Source organism: Tinamus guttatus, unplaced genomic scaffold (genome assembly GCF_059628265.1).
Source record: "Tinamus guttatus ecotype Peru unplaced genomic scaffold, ASM5962826v1 Tinamus_guttatus_pri_ptg000043l, whole genome shotgun sequence".
Lineage (NCBI taxonomy): Eukaryota > Metazoa > Chordata > Aves > Tinamiformes > Tinamidae > Tinamus > Tinamus guttatus.
In genome coordinates this window covers 1,531,321-1,556,388 of record NW_028288577.1, presented here as the reverse complement: position 1 = coordinate 1,556,388, position 25,068 = coordinate 1,531,321, and the positions used below count along the sequence as shown (strand labels likewise).

General features: G+C 43.2%; 1 protein-coding gene across 1 annotated transcript in view; it reads left to right on the top strand.

The window, feature by feature from the left end:
- Positions 1-14,178, top strand: part of BRIP1 (BRCA1 interacting DNA helicase 1) — a 98,517-nt gene extending 84,339 nt beyond the window's left edge. The window contains exon 24 of the mRNA XM_088535880.1: positions 14,086-14,178. Within this exon, the coding sequence (XP_088392006.1) occupies positions 14,086-14,178 (93 nt within the window). The remainder of the gene's footprint in view (positions 1-14,085) is intronic.
- The last annotated feature ends 10,890 nt before the right edge of the window (positions 14,179-25,068 follow it).

Sequence of the window (25,068 nt, the reverse complement as noted above, 5' to 3'; positions counted from 1 at the left end):
TATGTCTGTTTTTAATTCTTAAATTGTAGTATATCAATTTAACATGGAATTGTAGCTACAGGAATACAAAATATACTTCACAGCTTTTCTACAAAATAGAAAACAACTTGTAACACCAATATATAGGCTATAGTAACACTAAAGGAGAATCAGGAGTAAGCTTTATTTCTAGCCCTTGTCAGATTTTCCCTTTTGGAAGTAGAGGAAACTCCATGAAAATGAATTGTTCTTCTCTTTGTCACATAAAACAGTAAAGCTGACAATAAGGTGGAATGAGACACTGCTCATTGACCTTCTTTTAAAATAATGCTTTGTAAATTAAATCCATACAGTGAGAAACATGCCACTCAATCACACTATATGAGAATCACTTTGTGCACTTCTGGAGCAGACACGAAGATAAATTAATGACCACATACCCTTAGTGTTATCTCAAGGCAGTAAAACGGCATTAGTGATTTAGCCTTAACAGTCTGATGTTTTCCTTGAAGAGACATTATAATTCTATTTATGTTAAGTAACGATTTAAACTAAAACCACTGCTCCTGTTATCTTGTGCCTTTCTACCTGGATACACACTGTTTATAGGAAGAATTCTGCTTTACATGTGTTGTACAGTGAGATCTAGCTGTAGTAAACTCCAAACTCATTGCCCTAAGGAAAAGACTCTTTGGCAACAGGATTTAATGTTCCCATTATAAGTTCTTTTGCTGGAATATAGCAACTAAAAGATAATTCTCACATGCATGTTTATGGATTTCTCTCTCTGTAAAATGGTAGTGTAATTTATTTGAAAGCTGCTTTTGTTTTATTTTTGATGCTATAGAGAAGCTCTTAGCCTTATGAGCTTTGTCTGATTAAGTGCGCAAAATGACAAACAAGGTTGTCCTGTGCTCATCTTCTTCCTTCTTTAGGCAGATAATCACCTTTAGAAGCCTGGATCCTATTCAGCTACTCTGTCAGTCAGCAATACCAAGACCCTCGTAAGCCGCATTTATCAAACTAAACACTTGATCTGTATCGGCACATCAGCTGGTGGCAAGGCCTAAGACACAAGATGAAAGTTGCAATTAGGATTTAGGAGGACATTTTATTATCTGAGATTTGAAATAGGTTTTCTTAGTTAATCCAAACATCTTTCCACTCAGATATGTTGACAGAGCCCTTCTGTACATGTACTTACTTCAGCTTAAGTGGGAACTGCTATGGATGTTGCCAAGATTTAATACCTCCAAAAGGAGAATGCTGGTCAAGGGCAGGACAGCGGGGCTGGAGCTGGGGCCGCAGCCGTGGTCTGTGTTTGCACAGACCTGTGCAGGGCTGTTCACGAGCTGAATAGCTCTTCTGGGGCAAAATTTTACTGTCCAGCTCTTCCTGATGAAATAAAAGCTCTTTCCTAATAAAGGATAATTACTAGGTTAAATGAGATTAGAATATATCCTGGCAGCTTTTATACGCACAGAACTCATACAAGTCAAGAGATGACAGTGTATGGGTTATGTGTGTGCCCTGCATTATGGACAGGGCAGCTTTCCTGAACCCCCAAGGGGCAGGATGCTGCTCTTACCTTTCTCATGGCCCATGAGGGTCCTCCTTCCTTTAATAAGATGCACTTCCCACCCTCCCCACCCCCTTTTTTGGTCTCATTGGCATTTGTAACCTTTATTATTAATAACCTTTAATATTTCTCCCTGGTATGTGGGAGGGGGGTTGTATCTGGCTGGCTCTGGTGCCATCCGAGGTGCTCTGTTGATGCTGCAGGACCTTCAGGGACCTCTCTCCTTTTGGGGTGGCAGCCCCAGGCCATCAGAGCCCCCTGGGCACCTCCAGGAGCACCCAGTGCCCGGGGGCAGCTGGAGCAGACACCAAAGGCTGCAGCGTGTGGTTTTGCTGATGCCTCCAGCTCTGGGGCTTTTTATTTGCCAGAGTCCCAGATTTGGAGACTCTTCTGATGGAGACAGAGCTGTGCAAAGATTCCCCCCATCACAAGCTCAGTTTCATCTCCAGTTTGATTCATCCGCGTGCAGCACACCAGCCCCGGCTTGCCAGCGCTCTCGGGAGCGTTGCCCCTGCAAGCTCCTCTTTTTGCTTACCCTCCCCGGGTTGAAACGGCAAAAGCAAAACACAGACAAATCTCCAGGTGTCACTAAGCATGCGAGTGCCACAAACACCAAATTACTGGCTATTTTCCACAGCACAATCCCCCGCTTTGAAATGATGGGCAAAGACTCTCTTACGACATTACTGGGCGCTCAGTGCAGCGCGCGGGCAGCAGAGGTCCTCCAGAGCCAGCTGTTCGTGCAAAGCGAGCAGGAGCCGCGCGGCAAATCCCTTCCAGGAGTCATTTTCTGAAACAATTTTCACTCCAGGATTTTGTCCTACAGTTAAACAAAATGGTCATCTTGTTTTCCTTAAGTAGTTTCTTTCTTTTTTTAATTTTTGTGAAATATTATCTGTTATTATTTCTTTTGCAATATTGCAGTAATATTTTAGGAAAATGCTGGGAAGGTTTAAGTGCTTCGCCCTCAACCCGTTTGAAGAAACATACGGCAATATTTCAGCAAAACAGTTCCTGGGCCTCCTTTGGTATTAAATGGCAGTGTCTAGAGACATATTTTTTTACTATTAGAAGCCATAATTTTGCCATTATTGAAATGTGATGGTAAAATGTGACTGTGCTACCCACAAATTATCAGTTCATGTTCTATTAAGGCTAACTAATTCGGACTTCACTGCAGATATACTGCTCCGCATTATTTGAACATGTTCAGAAAGTAGGAAGTTAGTATAGCTTATTGAATTTAAAATTCGTATAGCTTATTGAATTTATAGACTTGGGCAACGCTAATGTAGTTATGCACTTATACACTTACCTATATTGCCTCTCATTCATAGATTTAGAAAACTATGTTATTCAGTACAAGAGCAAGGACAAGAAATGCTAAATAGTAGGTTTTTTTCCACCTCTACCTATTCTATTTTCTGAGCGCCTTCACTAGTCCTGTCTGCCTGAGATCCCTTCCAGCAGCAGTTGCAGTTGCTTGTGTTTGTTACTCTTACCTTCCAAATAGCCGGAACAACTAAGCTTTGAATGGAAAGCAAGGATATAAATTAAAATAACTGCAGTTTACGTTAAAATATTTTCCATGATTAAAGCATTTTAATGACAGGAAACTCCCAGATTTTGGCTTCATTCTTAAATATGCTGGAGAATTTTGGGGGGAGTTTGTGTTATAGTAGTTGCTAACTTTGTACAAACTGTCACATTGATTCACTGTACTATTTGAGTCCAGTTGGTTGGTGATTCACACATTTTCAGAAGGGGGAAAAAAAAAAAAAAGCTGCATTTTGCCTCAAGTTAATTCACTACTGTCTTTAACCTGTCGTGTTTTCTGGAAAATCTCACGATATTGCCTTTTTATAAAAGCTCTCCAAATGATGGATTAAGATCTGTCTTGGATTTTACATGGATTAAGTTTTAAATTAACATAAAAGAATAACAATGTGAATCAATTTGATCAAAGAAAAAGTGTCACTAATTATTTAAACAGGACACTTACTACAGAGGTTTAAAGGCAAAGCAGCGGATTTCCCTTGCATGTGGATCAAATCAGAAGTATCCCATAATTGACTCTTTACAAGACCTTGCTGCAGTGTAATGGACTAGATATTAAAGCCTTAAGTATTTAAAGCTAGTTTCCGTCTTTCTCTAAATGGGGGTCTACCACTAAGAGCTATTTTACAAGTCTGACACATTAGCTACATCACTGTGAAATACACTGGGTTTTGGCTTCTCTGGCCCGGAATTTCAAGAGCTTTCAATAGCTAAATGGTGTGAAACGGGTAGCATTGAACCTGTGAGAAGGAATGAGCATCCTAAAAATAAATTCCAGATGGGGATGTCTGGTGGAAAGGAACAGAGATAGGGGATGTTCATTTTTATAAGCATTTAATTCATTTTATCTTTGCCACCTATTTTTAATTTTGCTGATGCCTCTTTTTTTAAAAAAAAAAGACAAACCCCAACAACTCTAATATCGATAGCTCTTATGGCATGTGAGACTTTCTTTTCTTTATGTCTACTGAACATGTCATCTGCCTTTATTTCTGTTTCAGAATTAGACCACATGAATGGCCTTGCTAATAGAATACTGGTTTGTACATGACAGACTATTTTCTCATCTAGGGAACCCAGACCTTTTTTTGATTTTTTTTGATGTTAAAGCTATTCCAAAAAAAATAAAAATACTGTCCTCCTGTTGTCCAGGAAGCCTGACAGGCATGATTCAAATTTTCAAAATATTAGAAGTGTTATTTCTAGGACAGCTGAAGGCAGTACTTAAAATGACAACCACCAGTAAACCAAGAAAATGTGAGGTTTGGAGATAATGGACCCACAGGATTGAGTCTAGGCTTTTTGTTGGTTTTAATTTTTGTTTAGTATTGCTGAATGTAATGTGGTAGATGCAGCGTTAGATAAGGCTTCTGTCAATTTGAGCTTTTGTTTGTAGGATCTGTGCTTAAACCACCGCTGTGCTTTGCTCTAGAGTCAGTGAATATCCTCCCTGTGCCTCCTTTTCCACTTATCTGCCCTCCTGGCTAATCTCTCCTGCAGAGTCCCCAGCCTTTACCCCCTCTTTAGCCAGCCCTGTCTATGCAATTACAATTACATGAACAGAAGAAAGCTGAATGCTGTTATTTCTCAGTCAGCTTCTCTTCGTATGGAAATATTTAATACATAAATATTCCTTTACTAGAGTGGTTTGTGCTTTATATACCTGTAGGATAATGTTACTTGGCAAACAGAATAATTCCTTAATATGATCCCAAATTTACATTTTAGCCAATTTCTGTCTTCTATTGTCAGGTAAAAATCAAAACATCCTGGGCTCAACTGGGCTCTTGTTGGGGAAAACCAGAACCTTGTGAATCATGAAATATTGTCCCGTAGGCACCATGTAAAACTCTGAACGAGATAAAAATTTGGATATCTTACCTTTCATTTTTACCATGTGTGACATCAGACCAGACAATACCAACTGAATCATATATTTCACATTTCCTACAAGAAACCTTGAAAACATTAAAGTCACAAATTTTATTTCAAAATGAGACTGGACATTGATTGTGATTATTCTGAAAGATGAAATATTTCATACACTAAGATCAAAGCATGCTGCGTTCAAAGGAGAAATACTTTCTAGAAGTTAGTGAGAAATTTTGGCTTATGGATTTAACTGTTCCTTTCTGTGTAGATGAAGAAAGAGAGCCAAGTTTTCGAGTATTTATTTTAACAATTATTCCTCGGGCCTGTCATCTTCTCCGAGCAAAGGACCTCCCATATTTTGGTTAAGCCATGTGTTCGTCGTGGGAATGTTGGGGTTTCTTCACTCAGCTGCAGTCAGGGTTTGAGCAGCTAATAACAAGTAGCTTAAAAACCTCATTTTTTACATTTGGCAGGTTGACACCGTCTGTCCAACAGGGCTACGGCTCGAGTTAGAGTAATATTTTCAGCAAGTACTGGTTTCGCAGAAGGATTTGAGTTTTGTGCAGTCCAACCACACACACGATCAAATGAGCCCGGCCGACCACATCCTCTCCAGGCCTGGCAGGAGGGCCAGGACCATCTTTTTATAGTCTAGACAGGCTCTAAGAAACACATTTATCTTTGTCCGAGTGATTCTAGGATTTCGGCTGTTCTGTCGAGACCAGCTACGTGCAGTGGCTTCCCTGATGCTGGTTGAGTCCTCTGTCCCCCTACAACCTGGGAAAGGGCTTCGGAAGAGCAGCCATGTTCTCCCAAAGGGCCCACGGGGCCTTCCCCTGCCTGGGGCTGGTTTTATGCTCAGCACTTGCATTCCTCATCCTTTTCCTGATGGTTTCAAAATGGAACAAAATTGGAGGTCCTACCTCACATACTTTTCCCATACTTTCCAACTTGCCACATCCGGCTCCCATGATCACACAGAAACTTTCTAGTTCCTCTGCTCTTGGGCCTAGCAGTGGGCTGTGTTGTTAAGCGGTGGATGTTGTGGAGCTTCCTTTAGCCTACAGTCAGAGTAAACATTATCAAAGTAAATATTATTCACTTAAATCATGCTAGAAGGAGATACTGGGGCCCTCCAGGATCCTGAGCAACCAAAAAGAGAGGGTGTTAGTTTCTACCTCTCCCAAAGAAAGCAAAACCAAGAAAACCTGTGACTTTTAATCCACCATTAAAATCTTGCTTCTCAGTCATGATATTACTGCCTGAAAAGCATCTCCCCAGCCGGCTTTGTTTTACACCAAAACAAATATTAAAAAAAAAAAAAAAAAGGTTCCATTGATATGCTTACCCAGAAAAGCAACAAAGTGCTAATAAAAGGAGGGAGGCTGGTCCAAAACAAGCACTGTGGCTGCTGCTGAGCTGGAGAGCTGGTCTGGGGAGCAACAGGAGCTGCCCTCAGCCTCCTTCCTCTCCCTGATTTCCAAGGCACAGCTGGAAAAGATCTGGGCACCTACCCACAGAGGGGCTCCAGGCCAACAGCATCTAAACAGAGAGCTTAAACTAACACGAGCCTTAATTTATATTTAAAATCAACCTAAGCAACCAACAAGAATCACATGAGACTAATCAAGAAAAGCCCGATCACAAAAAGAAAAACAAACTCTTTTGTTAAAGGTCCTTTCACCAGAGATACTTTCCTGCAGCTTCTCAAGTCACATTAGGACTGACTGCTGTTATCATTAATAATAATGATATTTAATAACATATTTGTTATTAATTACATTAATAATAGTAATAATTATATCATTGTATAATTAATAATAATAATAATAATTTAATTATATATATATATTAACCACCTACCAAATAATTTTTGGTAAATGGCACAGTATATGATAGGTATCAGACTGTCCAGTAAAGATATGCAAGGAAGGCAGGAGGAAAAGCTCTTGTCAATCTGTTCAATGACAGAAGTTTGCCTGAACTTAACCTCTATTACCAGAGCATGAGAAATGCAGCAGTCTCCCCATCTCTGTTTTTCCTATGTATGTGTACATACAAACAGGAAGAGAGGCACTAAAATAATTAGCTTAAAAGATACGTGAAGCTGATAAGCAAATTTCAAAGACACGTAGGCTAAGCAGAGCACCATCATGTTTTGAACATTTTGCTCCTCGTTCTGTGCTGGTTTCACTCATGTACCAAAAAAAAAGTCATTTTGCCCTCTTCTTTGACAACTTTGGTCCAAAGATCCATTTACCAAAACCAGATGCAGCTTTCCTGGGTCTCGCTCAGATCCTTGTGATTTGGCACAAGCAGAATATGAGCCATGTTCTGCTGCTGGACCTTGCAGCTGGAGCATGCATGGATGCTGAGTGATAAGAAAGAAAACATTATTAACTGCAAATTAGTTATTCAAACAATTGTAGATTGTTATAATAATTACCATTTTTTAATGTAGTGGTACCTGTAATCGCCAATTAGGCGCTGAGGTCCTGTCATAGGAGGGTTTTCTGTGAGACAGCAAATGCACGTCCCAGCAAGTCCTCAGCCAGGTTTAGGGCTGGAAGGAACTGGTGAATAAACACACAAATGTAAATAGGTTAGAGGGGAAGCAAAAATAGAAGTAAAAACGTGCAGCATTCACTGGGGCCACCAGTGTAGCCAGTGACCACAGCCATGATTTATAGCAACCCGAAATCTTAAATCCTCCCAGCTAGTGATTATCCGACCATCATTGGCATTGCCTCATCTCCCCGGGCAGGACGGCCACAGGCTGGAGGACTCAGCTGCGCCTGGGCAAAAGTGGAGGTTTCTGACCCATTCTGGGAGCTCCTGGCTGGCATGGGCTTCTCCCAGAGATTGTCCCACATCCTGAGTGAGGGAGATGTTAACTGAGGTTAAATCCTAGGCCAAAATACCAAATGCTAGGCCTGCCCTAGATCTTGATCATGAAACTGCTCGTGCTCTATTGGACAGAGAAGATAGATGAGTTTGGAGCTCTACTGATCCTTCAAACAAGTTGCCACCCTTGCCCACAGTGGCCCCTGAGCCAGGATGTACTCAGCTCTTATCTCTGCATTTTCAAGTGTCTTTGTATTAAGACCTTAAGCGTCTCCTAAGTTTTGCCTATGAGTCTGTATTCCCAGGAGAAGCACTGGAGCTCACAGACGAGAGGTGTTGTGGTGGCCACGGGCGGACCATGGGCAGCTCAGCCAGCTCTGCTGATCCAGCCAGCACAAAATGCATGAGCTCCTGTAAGCAGGGACTCTCCCCTGAGGTTGCAGCCTTTTAAAAGCTTCTAATTGTGTAATTACTGACATGTCCAACCTTCCTGCTAAGCGTTTCTTTAGGATACTGACTTCCCATCAGATCCTGTCGCATTCGTGACTTGCATTCACCTTTGTGTTTTGGTCAGTAGTGATTCAGTCCTGTCCTAAACCAATATGCAGCATTTTGCTTTGATAGAAAGTTCTATAGGGAACGACGGGGGTTTTCAAACCTGAGACCAGCAGCCTGTTTGAAACAAAATAATACCATTTTTTATTATTATTTTTGGGTTTGTTTTAATTTCCAAGCATTCTGTAAATGCCCTTAGAATCTATCAAACTGAGCTAATGTAAATTTATGAATAATATCCTCAAGATGCAAGTAAAATTTGCTTGTGCCTTTTAAGCTGCTAGAGTCTCTTAAAGGCTGCAGCAGTTAGTGTGCCCCAGGCTCCGCTCCCCTCAGCCCCGCGTCCCTGTCGAAGCATTAATTTAATTGTGTTAAATTTCCTGGGGGTGTTAATGGAAGATGTTGGAAGTGAGGGTATGAATCTTAGTTCATAGGCACAAATGTTTTATTTCGTGTCCAGATAGATTATTTATAAGTCATAAGTTATTTGGTTTTCATTTCCTTTCTGTTTAAAGATATATAAAAGCCAAAGCTCTCTGCATTGTTATTTGCTGTTGCAGTTAATCTGTGCATTAAGAGTAGGTCACAGCAGAGAAGGCTAGTATGCTACTTGGAAAAATTAATCCATCATCCTGTGTTTATTTGTCATCTATTTCAATTTCAGTCACATTCTTTACTCTCCAGCTTGTGTATGAAGTACCAAATATGTTCAAGATATGTATGCATGTCTGTGTGTGTCTGAAAACCTCACTTGTGATAATCCAATATGCTGTGACTCCTTTCTCCCTTGGATTTCCCAAAGAACATGACCGCAAATCAAATGGTCTTTTGCCAAAGGTGTTTCAGGAAGCTGGGCTGGTAGGAAAGCTCTTCTCAAGCCTTCAGCTACTTTTGGAAGTCTCAGATTTAATGCATGCAGTGCAGACAGATCAGATACACACAGTACTATCTAGATGGCTATTTCTGCATCTTAAATATTTTTGATGAGAAATGCTTGTGCCTTTTTGCACTCCTCCCTCCCACTTTCACTTAAGATATATATTTATATATATATGTATATATTTGTGTGGTAAATAATTTGATGGGGGCAACTGGAGTAGGTGAGTAGTTAGAGCACTTACGTGCAAGTAAAACTGTCCTGTTTTTTTCACCTTAGAGATTTAGCATATGGTGTTAAGCATGATGTTTGCTTGTATGATGTTGCAAAATTCTTCATCATCACATTCACAGCATGTCACTAATTGTTGTGCCTGTGTAAACTCATAGATTATCCTAGTATTACTCCTTTCTCTGGGCATTCACAGGCTGATCTGTAGCTCCAGAATAAGCAGGGGATGGTTTCTGACTGCGAGTTTTGAACTGAATGAAGTGCCCGCAGGCTCGGGGCTGCACTTCCCACCCACAGTCATGGCACAAGAAAGGTGCCCTCCAAAGGAATGCTGTCAAGGGAAACTCCTGATCTTCAGCTTATGAAAGCAAAAAAATCTGGAAAAAAAAAATTAAAAAGAGTCTCGATAAGCTCCGGAATACATTTGGGCTCATCTGCCCCAAAACGACATGCCTGGAGCAACAGATGGAGGTGGAACCCAGCACCAAGTGGATCCATTGGCTCAGGACTACTGACACAAGTGAGCACCACAGCTGTCCGATACTTATTTGCTACAACCAATGCATTTCTACCCTTAATATTAAAAGTGTGTCAGAATTTCCATTATAAACCACTTATTTTGTGCATTTATAGCTCTGCCGTAAAAGCACACCTTGGGCTGAGCCCTGGCCTAGAGCCATTTGGCTTTTGCTAATGCAATATTAATTCAGAACATCCAGACTGTTTTTAAACAGTAGTATCTGAAACTGGTTGTTGCTTCTTCTTTTTTTTTTTTCTTTTTTTTTTTCACGAATACCTTGTTTTTTGCAGGACTTGCAGAAGTCAAAGATGCCAGATATAGTTAAAGCATGAACCTGCAGTGTCTGGAAGCCTCCTTGGAAGGACCGACATGTGCAGTGAGAAAGCAAAATCTGAGGACATCTATAAACTTCTACGGCTGGACGGGAATCCTGGGCACAAACTTCCGAGATGGATGTGCCCAGGTCAGTGCCTTTCCAAGCAATTGGCCTGGAAAGGCTACCAGGAGACAGCAGAAAGCAGAAAAGTTGTGACCGACCTGGTACTTCCTAGCACAGCTGAAGATATAAGCTAAAATATCTGTTCTGGAATGAAATCAAAGAAGCTCAGCTGGTGTTTGAAGTCCATAGCTTAAGCAAAAGACTGTGAGTCAGAGATCTCAGGGAGAAGGGAAATCAGGAGGAAAAAAAAGTGCTTGTGATTTGAAATTTACAGATACTCACATGAGATGTTTCAGGTCAGCTCAAAAAAAAAAAAGACAAAAGCTCTGCTTCTGAAGGAAAAACATCCATGAGGAGCGCAGATGGTCTGTTCAAATCACAGGCCAGCTGAATGGCTGGAAAGATGGACCAAGAGTGGGGCTTCTCGCAGCCAAACCCTATAACCCGAACGCTGTTTATAAAGTGAATGATGAAAAGGGGTGATCCTAATCTGATCCCCAGCCTTACTGCACAATTAGGAAAAGTGATAATCTTGGTTTGTAAAACAAGGAAAATTGGCAGCTGTGGAAAAATTAAAGGAAATCATTCAATTTATGTATTAGACCTCTGAAAAATTGGCCATAAACGTTGCTCTGAGGCTGGCCAGGACACAGCCTCAGAAATGTCCAGGGAAAGATCTTCAATCAGCTCAGGAAATGTGAAGACATGAAGCCGGGAGTGCTGAGCTCCAGAGGAATGAGCATAAAGCTTGCAGCTTTGCTCTAGATTTGGTCAGTTTGCTTATTGAATGTATATTAGGATCTGTGAGATGACTGGAATAAAGTCCCCTTTCTCAAACTTAAATTATTAGGTGTACTGAGAAAGAATATATTGGTCTGAAGCAGAGACAGTGACTGCTGGGAAACACGATGCATCCAAAAGTGGGAAAACTGATTTTGAAACCTGGAGTTCTTGCTCTGCTTGCGAGCGAGAGCTGTGACTAGAATGATGGATAAGCTACGAAAGATTTGGATTTCATTATGGCTAATAGCAGAGTAATACATGCTGGAAATATTGTCTTACAAATTAAATATCCAGAAGTTTCCTTTAAATATGTGGCCCAGGTGAAACATAGCGGTTGTGGATAGCTGCCTTGCAGCAGGCTTTCCCAGCGTGCTGATCCTGCCTTACCTTTTTGCCCAAGAAAGAGTGATGCAAATCTTACTTTAAGGACCAGGCGATCTTTGCAGCAATCTTAGCTACTGGGACCTTTGTAGAAGGGGTTAATTTTCTCTGGCATTAAGACATTTAAATCCTGAGTTAATATGAATGTGTGACAGCAGCATGATTTGAGCAGAAGTGATTAACTAGGAGCATCCCAGAGCCTCAGGAAGGCTCTGAGCAGAGAAGGAGCAAACGGAGGTGACCCGGGCAGGCAGGTGAAGGGCTTTTATTTATTTATTTTTGTTTTTACACGGTTTACTGTGCCTGCTAATGCTCCTTGAGACGGTTTATTTGTGGCTTTGCTAACATCATGAAGCCACCACTGGGACTTGGTGAGACGGGAAGCATTTTGGTGGCGAGCGTGGCGTGATTTAACATTTTTAGTGTTTCAGAGCTCTTGTAGCTGCTGCATTTTCGGGCTCTCCACGTTTCCGACACCTCTGGGCTGGACACGGATGCTGGAGCTTATGGGCAGCCTCGACGGAAGGAATCAAAGGGCTGGAGAGGTGGTGGCTTATTGCAACAAAAAGTTTCTGTTCTCTGGAGAGAAATTAATATTCTGCTCAAAGAACATCTGACAGTGGTTAAATCTAGAGAACATTTTCACTGCCGTTTCTTTAGGAAAGGATATATGGCTTGGACAAATCATCAGCCGGCTGCAAGGACCTGGCAGGACACGTTGCCTCCCAGCTGGGAAAAGCAGGAATGTCGCCTTCCCCATTATCTGGTTCCTGCGTTAGGCAGGTTGTGGGTTTTTTTATTAGTAAATAAACATAATGGAAGGAATGCCCAGCTCTATCATTCTTCCTTTTTCTCCTACCAGAAATAAGCTGCAATACATTCCATATTATTAATTGCTTAACATTAAAGGAAGTGTACTGCCGTTAAAATTCTCCATCTCTAGTGCTGGAAGAAGCAAACAAAATCAGTACCCTAGTAAAGAACTTCTACAATACTACATGTCTGAAATACATATATACATGCATATTATGTAATGTGTATATTATGTATATGCATACATATATCATGATGGTTACCCGGATCCGTCTGTGAGCTAAGTAATAGGTTGCTGATTTTCTTGCTGTGCTAAAATGCTGGGAAACAGAGTGTGTTTGCTATGGCAAGCGGTCTGCCAGCTTTAAAGTCACCATATCCAACCTCATGTTTTCCATATCACGTCCTGTTCTCTTACACCTGACCCGTCCCAGTGCTGGCATCTCCCTGCTCGGTCCATCAGCAGACCTGATGCCCGGTGATGGGCGCAGGGGCAGGAGCAGGGTGATCAGGAACTTGCTCCGAGTGCAGGGGCCCGACTGCTGTGCAGGAATAATCTCGTTATTAGGCCTAGCATAATGTGGCAATGAGGAATAACCTGATTTTGAGAGATCTTCTGTTTTGCAGCAGTTGCAAGTTCCCTTTATGCAATAGGTGGGATCCAACATGGGAAAATCAGATGTGCAAAGATTTTCATCACTTGGTAAAAGCCCTGAGGAATAAGCCTGCGTTTAACTCAGCAGTGCTGCCAGGTTACTGCAGGTTGTCCAGTAGCACTTAATTGTGTGCCATGTAAGAGCTAACATTTCGCAAAGCACTTTCTTTTTTCATAAGCTGCTGATATATGTTTTGTGTGCAGGATAAGTGCCAGGTGTGTTTTCAAAAGCCTGGGTGGGAATGACAGCATTGGGAAGCTAATTTCGGGCAGGGGAAGCCCTGCAGCATCAGTAACATCGGCAAACTCTTATTTGCCACCGGGGCTCTCTGAAGCAGCAGCCCCAGAGCGGCTCTGCCTGGGGGCTTATGGGGTGAGCAGAAATCGCCAGTGAGAATCGAGGAATTCAAGGAATTTTTGATTTAAAATTCCACCTGGTGACTTGGCAACGCTTGGCCAGCTGGCCTGAATCGTCCTCCGGGCCATTTTTGCCCATTTCCACTGTTCTCATGCCCCAAGTGCCATTATCTCTCCCCTAGAGCCCCCCCTTCTTCCAGCATGACACCAATGGGCCCATCCAAGCCCTTGGATCTGCCCCCGGGCCGGACGCAGGATGTGGCGCCCGGCAGCAGGTTCAAGTGATTCCTCCTGGATCCTCGAACATCCATTAATCCCTGCAGGGCTGGGAATTCAGCGCCGAGCGGCCCGTTCCAGCCAAGAGCTGAGCTCCCTCCATCCAAAACATCTCGCAGAATGAGGCCAAAGACCGTGAGTCGGGAAGAGGTGTGAGGAGAGCTTTATTAGTATGGCACATATTTAACCCATAGGAAAACCCACAAATTTTACTCATTTTAAGTGTATTTCACACTTTTTGACTATTTGAAATAACCACATTTGTAAAAACTTCTTTTAATGAATAGAGCTCTTTATGTACAAAGGCAAACCTCTTTTTCTCCCCCCCTCCAAGTACAGTACATTTAAAATGCTGTTTCTTTTGTAGGTTTGGCTGCTTCCACCGTCTGTTCGTTACTGCTCACTGCTACAGAGCCCACAGGAGCTGAAAACAGGCCCTTTAGATTATACTTTATCTTAAAACGTTCTGCTGATCCCCACCACATACTCACCAGGACTAAGAAGACAGATAAGTGAAGGATGTGATTATTTAATCCATAATTTAATTTAATTTATTCTTTAATTTATTCTTTGGTGCAACTGGAGAGGCAGCGTGATCTGTGCATGTAGGTGATGGGAATGCGCCTCCTGGTCTCAGTCCAGGGCTGCAGAGCCATTGGCTTCAGCAAAGCAATATTTTAAAAAATATTTCACCGCCATTCTTGTCAGAATGCAGGTAAATGCATCACTTTTAAATGTAGCTTCCCTGTAACATTTGGATGTTTATTTGTCTTACCTGCACTTCAAAGCCCCTTGATAAAAAAAGAAAAACTCTCACCAATTCCATGTTATTTCAAGGCGGTTTTGAATTAGTTCATTTTCTACCCCTTGTGCATTCAGAGACCCCCGCACTGTAATGTCTGGGCTGAAAACAAGCTAGAGGAATGTTCAAATATTTTGTATTGCTGGGATTTAAACTGAATTAAAGACAACCAGAAATGAAAACATTCACATTTGTTTATGTAATTTAAAAAAAAAATCATATAAATTTGGGCCCAAGCTAGCTCAGCGTATCCCCTTAATGAACGCAAACCTTCACGTTTTTTGCAAGCACACCATAAATGGCGAGGCATATATGTCATATCTACCATATCAATGTCATTTTAGAGTATGTAAAAAATGAAAAAAAAGCCACTTTATTTGTCTTAGGAAATATCGAAAACTTTTATAGGGAATTTGGAAAATATTTTTGGCTAGCATGAAAGGTAAAATTCTGCAGCACAAAGTACAGACATGGGCACAGAGACTGAACAGACGGGCTGCTGTAAAACAACCATTTAATAAGGCATTAAAATGCCATCGACTTGGACACATAAAAAAAAAAAGCTATGAAAACAAATGCCTTTCAAATAATTAGGATCTTATGCTTGAGACTAGTGTTGATCTCTATGCAGAGATTTTCCTGCTGAAATCAGACCAGGCTAAGTCTGATCGTCTAAGGAAGGAATTAGCAGCGTATAAATTGGCTGCTGCCTGAGATCTTTCTCTTTCTGCCATACTTTACCATTCATATAAACCATCGCTTCAGACTCTATCTCTCTATCTCCTCCTTTCTGTTTCCTAAAGCAGTCTGAAATACACTTGATTTAGTAAGTCGGAATAATTTTTTAATTGAACCCCAGATTTTTATCATGAGCGTGTGAAATGGTGAATTCCGAGGCTTTACCCGCACTATACGAGGGAATCTGAGCCAGGCTAGCTCAATGCAGCCAGAAATAGCAACAAAACCCATTTCTGTTCTCAAAAATGTACTTTTTGTAATGTACTTACTTACATAGATTTTTAGGGTTTAACAATAGTTTGCAGTGATGGCTGGAGTGTAAAATCCATCAAATTATTGCATAGATTTGTCCTTGAATATCAAAAAAAAAAACCAAAAACCTCTGAGAACAAGAACCTGAGTGCAGGTGATAAAATACAAATACACAAATACAAAAATAATTACTATAATGGCCCGTTCCTGTTCGTGCAGTTACACCTGGGTCACTGCCATCATGATATTCCTCGTTTGCACAGTTCAGAAAAGTTCCACTATTAAATAAGAACATATTTGGGAGGCTCCGCATCTGCGCTGCTCTAATTAATTCCATAGTGGATAAACCAGTAAGCCAGTAAATAAATTCCACTTTACATCGTGCCTATAATGGAGGAATATTTTATTTTTGCTGAGCATGGTATGTCATTTTTTTCCCCAAAAAAAATATTTTAATAAGCTTTAGGTTACAAAACAAGGCAACATGGACATTATCTAAGAGCTGAGCATAAGATTTTCTGTGTTCAGCTGGATTTTAATTTAGTTTTACTACAAAAGTTGTGATAAATGAACATTGGTCTTATGCAATAAAGCTATACTTTGCTCTTTGTTTCACTGTGTATTAACAGCAATAATTAGAAGCACTTAATGGATGCCCTCATTGTACTTGTGCATTTTGTTTTGTTTTGGGGCAAATAAGTTCGAAACTGCTCATTCTAGGGGCATTTGTCTCTCCAACCAGCACTTTCAGGTTAGATTTGGTGTTTTCAGCACATAAAAGTGGGTCACGTGGAAGGAGCCCTGTGTCTAGCGCTCACAACCAGTCAAAACAGGAGATCTTTCTCTTGCCATTGCGAGCTCGTCCATTAATTGGGCTTTATACAGCTTTTCCGGCAGCCTTCTGCTGGCTTTTCGAGGTGTGAAAACCTGCACTGCAGAGGGATTTTATAGATTGCAACCGTAACTTCTGCACAGGATCCTAAATTAATCAATAACCACTCGGGTTATAAAACCAGGGGCAGAATTTGGGGGGTTTCCAGGCCATTTGCATTGCCGTTCGCAGGCTGGTCATCCCAATTAGCAGCCCCGCTATCTTGCAGCGGCACCAAGAGGCATTTTTTATCCTCTTTTTTTTTCTTTTCTTAAAGTCAGTCGTAAATGATTAGTCCAAAAGAGTAGCATAAAACTTCGAACGAGTCCCCTGCAGGAGCCGGCTGGAGGAAATTAAAGGATCAGGGGCCGGAGGGAAGCACTGAGGCAGGATTGTTCCAGTGCGGGCACGCAGGAAATTGGCTGCAGCGAGAGCCCAGGACGCGGCGTGGGGACGAGGACGGTGGCGTGGGGGATGCCTCTAAATCACCGCTCGCCATCGCATCGCTTTTCTATGTGTATTACCGAAAAAAGAAAAAGAAAAGGCCTCTTGCCCCACGAATTAATGAGGAGTTCAGTCCAAGCGCGGGCTATAAATCTAACGTAGCTTGATATAATGAAGAGTCATTTTCCCCCCAAAATAATAATGGTTAGAGGGGATTTTTGCAAAAAGGGAAAGAATGGGCTTCTGCAAAACTGAGCTTGGTTTAATTAATGTCTTAATTTCACTCTTGATGAGTCTGGTGGCTGGTTTCAGGCTGCTCCTGGTCCACACGTGGCTGTTTGTGTGCTGGTGCCTTATGGACAGGCAAGGCCCAGGCTCTTTAATGCCTTAAGTAGGTTCACGCTGCAGCAATTTGGGTCCAGGATGGAGCTGAAACGTTTCTAACAGTGCAGGAAAGAGTCACGAGAGGAGAAACTCCATAAATCTCCATCTGGACCAAGAGCATCGGGAAGGCGCAAGGAGCTGGGGTGCACGGAGCAAAAAGCAGGAGAAGGGCAAGAAAGAAGCAGGAATGTGCTGGGAATGAAGCACTAGAGCAGTGCAAAACACACTCCGGAACTGAGACGCTGCAAGGCCCTGATCCAAATAAGGAAATTAGAGCAAACACGAGCAATATTCCACGACTCCGATGTGCAAAGGAATCACGGTTATTGGTGCTGGTAGGCAAAGGCTCCGCGTGTCTCGGGTAATTAAGCTCTGCTGGCGAGCGCAGAGCCCAGGTAAGAAAGACTATTAAACACAGTGTCTTTCGCTGGTGTAATTAAACACCATGGGCTACTCTGCATATGAAGTCTTAAACACGTCGGTCCTTTATCATGGGATTTTACTGGCCAGGCATGTGTGTTCTTATGGTGCAAAGTATTGACTGCTATAAAAAAAGAAACCCAAACATTTCTTTTTATTACTCGTCTTGCTGTATTTTTATATGTATTGAGCCAAATTCATCCCTTGTGTGGCTCGGCTGAAGCCAGTGAGGAGAGATTTGGCCCACGACTATGTGGGAAAGGTGGTGACGATTAAAATATATTGTTTAATAACAGCGGCTCTGGTGGGAAGTGTCTCGGTGTCTCTGGAATCAAACAGCTCGGCAGCACCTTGCCAGGGCGGCGTGGGACCAGCAAAACCGTCAGAGCCCTTCTGGAGGGCAAGGCAAAAGCCCCCTGGCTTTTATGATGATTATTAAATATCACAAAAGCCTCTGGACAGGACTAATTGAGTAACATCTCCAGAAGCCTAAGTTAGAATGGCGTGTTTTAGCGCAGCGCGAGCCATTTTTAAATAGTTTTAAGTAGTTCCTGACTGCTGGTGTACGTGGCCATCAAGGAGTGCGCAACTGGCGGCTCTTAGGAGTCAGTAAAACAGCTCTTTTTATTTCATTTATATTTCAGTGATTTTCAGGAATACTGGAGGAAGGAACGTGCCCCATTAAATGCAATATGCGGACAGCCAATACGGGCTATAACGTTGTGCCTGCTTGGGCAGCACGAGACATGCAGGGTGTTTTCAGAGCCAGCCAGGTCGTCCGTGCAAGCCTAGAGCGTGCGGGTTCTGCTCGGCACAGTGGTTTTTGTGCCGCTCTCTGCAAGTTATAGCTATTTTTACAAGCCCAAGCCCGTAGCGCTCTCTACTGCCTTTTCTCCCTCTTTCAGGTATTTAGTTAATGGCTGCTCGTAGCCAGGAACCGTATCCCTCCTTCCAGCGGTGCTGCAGGAAAACCGGCTCCATGCTGCCGCGTTCCCAGGATCTGCTCCAAGACTTCACCGGGCCACCCCTGTGCCAAGAAGGGGGAGAGAAGGCAAAGAGGAAAAAGTTTTGCCCCAGGAACCTCCTGCTCCTCATGGTTGCTCCCAACCTGGCGGCATCTGCTCCGTTTGGCTTACGGACCCATGGGAGAAGGTGCCTGTCCCACGCGGACGGAGGCTGTGAGCTCACAAGTGCCCCTGCTCCTCCAAGGGGACTGCACAGAAATGGGGGGGAAGGAAGAAAACACAGAAAAACAACAACAACAAAAGCCCAACTTCCTCCTGCAGTCCAATGATTGCTGATTCTGAATGTCTTTTATAGCAATCTGGCCTTTGGCATTGACTCCAGATATTATTTTATTAAAAGAGCACATGATGTGTTGAACCGGTGCTCTTGGTATCACTGAGCAGGAGAGCTGGCAGAGACCCCAAAAACACACACTATGGAAAAGTGATCCGGGGAGCCGCCGCCGCACGAAGACATCCAAGCTGCCATAGGAGCCGCAAGAAGGACCAGGGTCTTTCCAAGGAACCATCTGAGCACAGCGCTGGGGCCAAGTGAGGGGTTGTTATTACATTAACCTTGCAGGAAAGGGCTATTGAGTATATGGAGAAAGGGCAAATCCTGCCATCCTGGAATTGGTAGGAATTGTTAGTGTCGGGGTGATCAGGATTGGTCCTGCATGTTTAAAACCGAAACATAATGGAGGAAGTGGAGCCCAACCTAAAGCCTGACCCATAACAGCAGAGCAGTCGATGCCACACCAAGGCTCACCTTAGTGACACCCCTCGGAGCTGCTGTGTGTGGATAACATTGGAGTGCCCCTTTCCCCCCTGCATCCCATGGATCACCCAAGTATCTCCGAGCACGAGCCCGGCCCTTCTAGCTGAGACTGCCCAGAAATCCCAATGGAAGCGTTTGCTGCGCCGAACTTGTCTCCTTCCCTTCATAATGACAGATGGTGGGAGGGAAAGGGCAAGGGGGAACCAGCTCAGCTTTGAACTGAGGGCTTTTTAAGAAGGATGGGAAGGAGGAATGCGGCTTCATTTAAAACAGAAATTTTCTAATATGCCTAAAATCTTGGGTGCTTTTCTCCCGTTGGTGACCGTTGATGTGCTGTTACGTAAGCCTTTGACAAACGCCTTCTCGAAGGTGGCTAACCAGGTAAGACATTGTGGCTGCTTCTATTTTTTAATGTTAAATTATCCTGAGTAGCCATCCCCTTTACTCTGGGGCCAGTATCTGCCCCATGCTGACTGTTTCACATTGCTGCCGATGCCCAGCAGAGGCTGCAGCCATCCCTGCCAGCGGTGGCCAAGGGTTGGCACCTACATTTGGCCCAGTCAACTGCCATCCACCCAACCAGATGCTGCACGTTGTCAAATTTACTCTCTCAGAACTGTTAAAAGCTGTTGTTCCCCACCTAGACCCTGTGTATTTCTCCTTTATTTAGAAAAAGCTCCATCCGTTTTACAAATATGAGTGTATGTATATACATATATATACTCGTGCATTATAAATAAAAGTATCTTGTGGAGGAGGAGCCTTTCGACCTGTTCTAGCTATTTGTTCCAGGGAATTTGATTTTTACTTCTGTGTCAGCGAATTTCTAATTAATAGAGGAGGACAGTTCTTCTAGCAGAAGCCCTGAGGCACTGCTGGGAGTCTTGCAGGACTTGAGAGCAGTAGTTTTTCAGCCCTAGCAAGAAGATGCTGTGCATGTCCCAAGGCAGAGGGATTTTTTTTTTTTTACATGTTTCTGGATCTACATAAAGGTGTCAGGGTCAACAGTTTGGATTCAGAGGCCTCACTGTTGTTTTAGATGCTTTCACCTCTTGGCAAATCGAGGTTCTTGAAGCCTCCTTCTCACCTTGTTTTCACAGCTGGCCAGTCCTTTGCGATTTAAAAACCACAAAGCAAAATTAAAATACTGGGTTCACTGTGTTGTTTGAAAAAGCCTCAAAAATAGCCAGACAGGCGTGTTTTCTGACAGTACCTGGCCTAGTGCTCTTCGTGATAGGAGGTGAGCACGTGTCTTTGCAGCCTGCTTGGCTACTGCAACCTTCAAGCAGTTAGAAACATTGCTCTGATCAAATTAACTTCTCTAACAGTTACCCAAATAGTTTCTCAACTGGGTTGGGTAGCCCCTGCCAAGTGTAATTTTAAATTTCAGTTCAGTTTCAAGCCAGCACAGGCTGGTCTGTAGTCCCCATGGCTGGGGATCCTACCATGAACTAGCCATCCAAGCGCCAGTGGCTACGTGAACATTTTTATAGATGGAGCCCAAGGGGCAGCTTCTCAAATGACAGCGTTTTCACATTAAAATATGGTTCATGTTGGACAGGGCTTTCTGCTTTTGTTGTACTGCTCCCAACATTTCCTTCTCTTTTATTTTTAATATTGATCCTGTACCTTGTGGAAAGGAAATCGCTTTGAAGCCTTGCTCTCGCCACCAGCGAGTCGCGGCGTCAGGGTTTGCCATAGATCCCCCAACTATCAAAGCAGTGAAAATCCTCAGCTCACATTGCCATCGAGCTGCCTCTTGTCTCAGGAAAGTGACTGCACCTCTCTGGGACATGGCCTTAAATTAAAACATTGTCCTTCTTTCTTGCTCTTCAAACACTACTGAGGAGACTCGATTGGCTAAGGAAGAGATGAATTTTTTCCTCCTGCTGGAATTTTTCACTATAACCATCCTCGGGGGACTTCTCATCTTCAAAAGAAACATTCTTTCTATACAAGCTGCAAAAAGAATTATTTAATGACATCATAAATTAATAGAGAAGCACAATTTTTCCAAAATGTGGAGAGAGAGAGGGAAAAAAAAAAAAAAAGAAAACAGTGTTTGCCAAAAACACCCCCAGCTCGTCCAGACTTAGGCCTCTCTTGAGTCTCTGAGCTGCCAATGATACCAAATTGAATCGCGAGGCTTTTGGCATGACTTAAATTTAGCTTGTTTAAATTTTGGCAAATATTCCTATTACTCACATACTCAGCAAACTGATACAAATATTTGTTCTATTTAGAGTGAGGTCCAAACTCCATGTTGGCATAAGTGCTGTTGGACTCGGTGGAACTAGGCTTGCTTGCGCCAGCATTAAATTTGGACCGTTACCTTAAAGAAAAACAGAATATATATGTGTATATATATATATATATATATATATATAAAATCCCCTAGCCTGTTAGGCACAGATTAGAATACATCAATGGAAAACAGACCTCATATGTATTCAAGTTTTCCTTGCTTGCTAATTTTTGCCTTAATGCAATTTGTAATGGGCCTTGGTTTTCTGCGCTTGGGTTGCCGTTGCGCGCTAGGCTCTAACAAGCACCCTAGTCAGAGCGAGGACTGAAAAAGCCTTCATAGCCGCGAAGGTCTTTGCATTCTTGAGGAGTAAGAGCTGTTTAAACTGTAGTAAATCAAACCTGGAAGCAGCAAGCATATTTGGGCTAATTTACGGCTTGTACAGGTTGTTAGGTCTTCTAATGATGGCCACAGTTTGCTCATGCCGACTGGAAATACAAATAGACCATTAACTTCCTGCCCCTAGAAGGGAGAGTCCGCAGCCCCGCAGGATACTCGGATACTGCCGCGCTCGCCATCCGTAGCGCCCAGTGGCCAGGCAGGAGCTGCCCCTTCGGCATCGCCCGTCGCGGTGCTGCAGAGCTGGAGCCTCATAAGGAGTCTCCAAGTGGAGCCACCATGGTCAAACCCATCCAGATGCCAAGGACAGGAAAAGCCCTTGGTTGTCTCAGTGGGACCTCATGAACAAGCTCTTGGGATCAGACACACAAAGCAGATTACAGATTTTGCAATGAAAAGAAATAAAAGAAAAAAAGTAATACTTTTACTCCCTCAATGAGCAGAACCATGATGTGCTGGCCAGGACACGACAGTGATGGATTCGTGCTCAGCCTGAGAAAGGTTTGCGAGCTGAGCGCTACTCAAATGCTTTCCTAAACGTCAAGCAGCAGAAGGCTCCAGCTCCCTTCACTGCAGCAGTTCAGAAATCGGAAATCCAGCCTGAGCTACGGAGCGCGATCCCGCTGCAAGTGGAAAAAGCTCATCAGCAGGGAATGAGTCATCCCACGTTAACCTAAATGTCTGCCATGAACTTCCCCTCTCTCTCCGTTGACTATAAAAGGAGTCTAGATGACCGGATTACCGGAGAGCCAAATTATGGACATTTATGTGCTAACTCAGCCTCCTACAGTTGTGTTCTGGACTGACAGATGCCGTGTGCTATTGTAAAAAAACCAACACTAAGAGTGTGTCCCTTGCCATGCTTATCCGGGGCCCTTGCTTAGCTCCATGGTTAGCTGGGACGTCAGCGAGGCCGGAGCGAACGCCCAGGAGCGACGTCACCTGCCACCACTCAAGTTTATTAATGCAAGTTAACTCTGCACGGCCGCAATGATGAGTTACTGCCTTAACCCAATCCGTAGGGCATACAAAAAAAAGATTAAAAATGGAAGCAATGAGTATTCATAGAAAAGGCTAGTGCTATTCTTTTAATTATGTTTGTAAAATAAGCAAAAAGATCCAATTAGCTTGTCCTTTGGACTCGTAGATTTGAGGATGACGCTGGGTCGGTGTCTTTACGAACAATGACTCGAGCATTGCACATTCAGGTCCCTGCACCCTTGGAGCTCCCTGCCAGCCACACGACCCTGCAATTCCTCGGCTATTGCTCGTCCCTGTAACCGAGCTGCACGTGGGGACGGCAGCAGCACCTGGGTGTTCTTGTTCTCAGGCCAAGGGCTGCTTTGCTTAGCCCAGCAACACTCTTCACAGTCAGATCAACATGCATCAATTGAAAAAACAGGTAACACCCCAAAAATGCAAAAAACCCACCAAAACCAACCAAATAAATAAATAAAAATCCCTTCGCATTGCAGCAGGCAGCTATAGTTTGCCCACATAGCGATGCTCTGGTGAAATGGTCAAGTGTGAGTGAGGGATCGGTGCCAGGAGGGGAGAGAAGCCGGATGAAACACCCAAGGATTCCCCAGGGAACAGTTTTATACCAATTATTGAAATGCACCCAGAGACGGTTTATAGCAGTAAAATGACTTTATGTTCTGATATGTAAAATAAAATGTCCATGCTATGTAACAAACATTTAAAAAATTCCACACCACCTGTATCTAATGTGGTTTCTAATAAAGATTTATCTGTAGCATATATGATTTTTATCTAACCAATTCTTAGTTTTTACATCAAAGGTGTGTAATAAAAAAATCTTAAATAGATGTCTTTCCAAAAAAAAAAAAAAAAAAAACCTTGCAACATTCATTTTTATTAAGTATTTCACTTGTAAAAAGCAAAGCTGAATTGGACATGTGGCCTGCATTTGTGATATATATATATATATACTTTTATATATATATATAATATATATATGTATATAAATAGCTATTCAGCATGCAAAAAAATGGTAGTGATTTTCCAAGATCTGGTTACAAGACCACGCAGGTCACACGTAGAGTTGGCAGCGTGGGCACATCGGCTTGTCCCGTCGGAAACCCTGGGGCTGGCACCGAAACCGGGCGAGAAGGAGCCATTCCGAGGCACTTCCATGGAAACCACCGGCACGGTACACACGCCGGCTACGGATTTTTACCTGCTCTACAAGTACTTGGATGCTGTAAAGTCCAACAGGGAGCCGGAACTCTTGGCCCTCCCTTGGTTAAGAAAATATTTCTCTATTGACTCCTTTATGCTAAAAACAGTTCCCTCCAATTTAGCTGCAAAAAGAAGAAAAAAAATACCCAAACTCATAGCACAAAGCGGCACATGGCGGCCGAGCGTGAAGGAAATGGGGGACCTGCTGATACAGAAAGTATTAACGACTTTTAAGCTTAAACTTCATAAATATATTGCAAAAAAATAAAAAAAAAAAAAGCAAGTGTGGTTCGATCCATGGAGGCGCCGGCGCTGTCCGGGGGCCGCTGCCGGCCGGGGCGCTGGCATGGGCCCGTCGAGCACCCGTTTTGGGGGGAGAAGAGGCGTTTCTGGTGGTGGCTCCCGCACTGCTGGGGAGGGGTCGGTGCTGCCGTGTCCATCTGGAGCGAAGCCGCTGTGGAGATGGGTCACTTTTCCCTTTGGTTTTCTTTTCCTTTTAAAAAATCGTCCAACTTTTTAAAGGCTTCTCCAACTTGGCGAACACGCCGCAAAAGCGAACTTGCTTTTTTCAGTTCTTATCATTTCTTTTTTTCCCCCCAAATTGCCCGAAATTCGCTGACAGACGCCCGACACTTCTGAAAGGAGCAGTCACTTCTCCCGCAGGCAGCAGCAGCGGAGGGGGGACTCAATCCACCGGGAAGCCCCGCGGGGAGCACCGGGATGCGGATTTCTTTTCGGGGCTGGGCCGCAGGTGTCTCCCGCTGCTTTTCCTCCCTCCCATTCCCGGTCCCGCTCCCGTCCCCGTGAAGCG